The 2,325-nt window shown below is 26.0% G+C and overlaps 1 protein-coding gene across 1 annotated transcript; it reads right to left on the bottom strand.

Annotated features, from left to right (window-relative positions):
* Positions 1–152: 152 nt before the first annotated feature.
* On the bottom strand, positions 153–2,310 carry LOC146725249 (abasic site processing protein HMCES-like). The gene is made up of 6 exons (XM_085483049.1): positions 2,204–2,310; positions 1,785–2,007; positions 1,258–1,575; positions 1,070–1,177; positions 787–941; positions 153–567 (listed from the first exon to the last, which is right to left on the bottom strand). Exons 1-6 carry the CDS (start codon positions 2,221–2,223, stop codon positions 411–413), a joined length of 981 nt encoding a protein of 326 aa, XP_085339175.1. The 5' UTR covers positions 2,224–2,310; the 3' UTR covers positions 153–410.
* Positions 2,311–2,325: the final 15 nt, after the last annotated feature.

Consider the following 2,325-nt stretch of genomic DNA (forward strand, 5'->3'; position numbering starts at 1 on the left):
TAAAAATATATAATTAATTAAATTAATGGATTTACTTGAATTCCTTATTTTCATTTTATGAAAGTTTTGGAACGTTTTATTAAGAACAGTTTCAAAAATATACAATTATTAAAAATATATATTACATAATACAAAAATACAATTTTGTGAGGTAGTTGTATTTCTTGAGAGAAATGTTTTGCTATGATAATATTAAATTAATAATTAACATATGTTTACAGTATTTTTAATAGTTACTTTTAATTAATGAAATACTGTTTAACACTCCTAAAACTATTTGGCGAGATTATATATTTTTTAAAAAATATTGTTTGTTAGAATGAAATAAATTAGTGTATGTATATATAATATAAACATTTAAAGAGCAAAAACCTGCACAAATTAAAAATGTGTATCAATTTGTACAAATTTTAATTTTTCTTTTGAATTTTTGAGGCCTTTCTCTTATCTTCCTCATTATTTATATTTGTTTCTTTATTGGTATCTGTACTTTTTCTTTTATTTGAACCAGATCCTTTTAGTAGCCAAGAAGCCATAAAAGATTTTTGATTATCTTTTTTTTCTTCTCTATAGAATAATAAATCAAAAATTTGTTTAATCTTATCATTATACAATATTAAAAATTAATTAGAAACAGAGTTAAAAAATATATAGATTTTTCTAAATATATTTAGAGTTTTATAAAATAATTAAAGATTTCTCTTTAATAATTTATAGAACTATATATTTTGAAAAATCTATACTTTTTTTTTAACTATTTAAGTTTAGGTTCAGATTTTTACTTACTGTGATTTCTTCTCTTTTCTACAATCAGCAGTTTTATGAAGTACATTATTGACAATCGTAGATACTGGATGCCAGCTCAATGTTTGTTCTTGTAATATCATGTCATTTAATCTTTTAATAACTTTATCTGTCGATAAATCTTTATTTAACCATACCTAATAAAAGAAAATCAATTTGGTTGAAATATATAAAAAAATTTAGAAAAGAGGAAATTTACATACAGTATCTACATACTAAATTTATATCATTCTGCAAATGATATATAATAATATTAAACACTCACTTGACATTCTTCCTCGTTGCTTAGACATACTGGCATGCGATGATGCAGCCAAGATAAAACCTTGTTACTTTCTCTTGTAATAATTGTGCAACTATGTATAATTTTACCCTATAATAATAATAATAGTCGATCAGAAATATCTTAAATTTTAATTATTTCTGATATAATAAAACAGGAAGTTTGTATACCTCTTCAGTTTCAAATGTTCCAAATATTCCAGCTAGTTTCAAAACTCTGAAACCTTTCCATCCGTCCATCTCAGAAAATTCATTATTCCATGTTGTAGGATCGTCCACTTTTGTACCTTCATCTTGAGTTGCATATATGTAATACGGTTGCTTTGGAGATTTGTTACTTGTACCAGCTTTCCATTCATAGAAACCCTCACAAACTACAATGCAGCGTTGTTGATTTCGTAACGATGGAGAGTACAGTTTTGAAGTTTGTATGCCTTCCAGACGGCCATTGTGGGTGGATAATTTATCTGATCGTTTTTTGTAATCTCCCTGAAGAAAAAAAATTAAAATCTTACATAAATTATCACATATATTAATAAAAGATCAATTTAAAGATCTTGTTATTCGTAACATACATATATATATATATATTTTATAATAATCAATTTTAATCAATTAGAAGATGCTAAATATCAAATTGACATATCAAACAACTGTCATATGTGATTTAACATTAAAGCTCTGATATTTTCACTCACTTTATGCCACGGTGGAATCATTCCCCATACCATGGCACAAAGGACTCTTTCCTTTTCTTCGTCAAAATGTGAACCAGACACCACGCAGGGCAAAACATCTTGCGGACCCATATTATATGACGGAGTATATTTTAATTCGGTTTCAACCCATGTCAGTTTCTGTTGTTTACCATTGGCATCTTTATATTCACACGCACAGCACAAAGTATCTGGATCCAATGAACTGTAAATTATAATGTTTTATAAAATATTTATATAAATTATAAAGTTTTAGATCTCACACACACAATTAAATATAATAATTTCAATAATTATATATAATGATAGTGGCAAAATTTTTTTATTTGCTCAATCATACATGGTTAAAATATATAACATTTTGCAATAATTATAATAACTAATAACGAACAATTACTTACCAACAAGTTCGACCACACATTATTGTTTATAATTTTCTTTTGCGCTCCTGCGCATTCCACGATGATCTAATTGAAAATTATGGAGGCTTCTCTCTAGTTCTGATCTAGTGATGAACGAAATA

This window comes from Nylanderia fulva, unplaced genomic scaffold (genome assembly GCF_048542155.1).
Source record: "Nylanderia fulva isolate GAGA-0341 unplaced genomic scaffold, ASM4854215v1 Scaffold10, whole genome shotgun sequence".
NCBI lineage: Eukaryota > Metazoa > Arthropoda > Insecta > Hymenoptera > Formicidae > Nylanderia > Nylanderia fulva.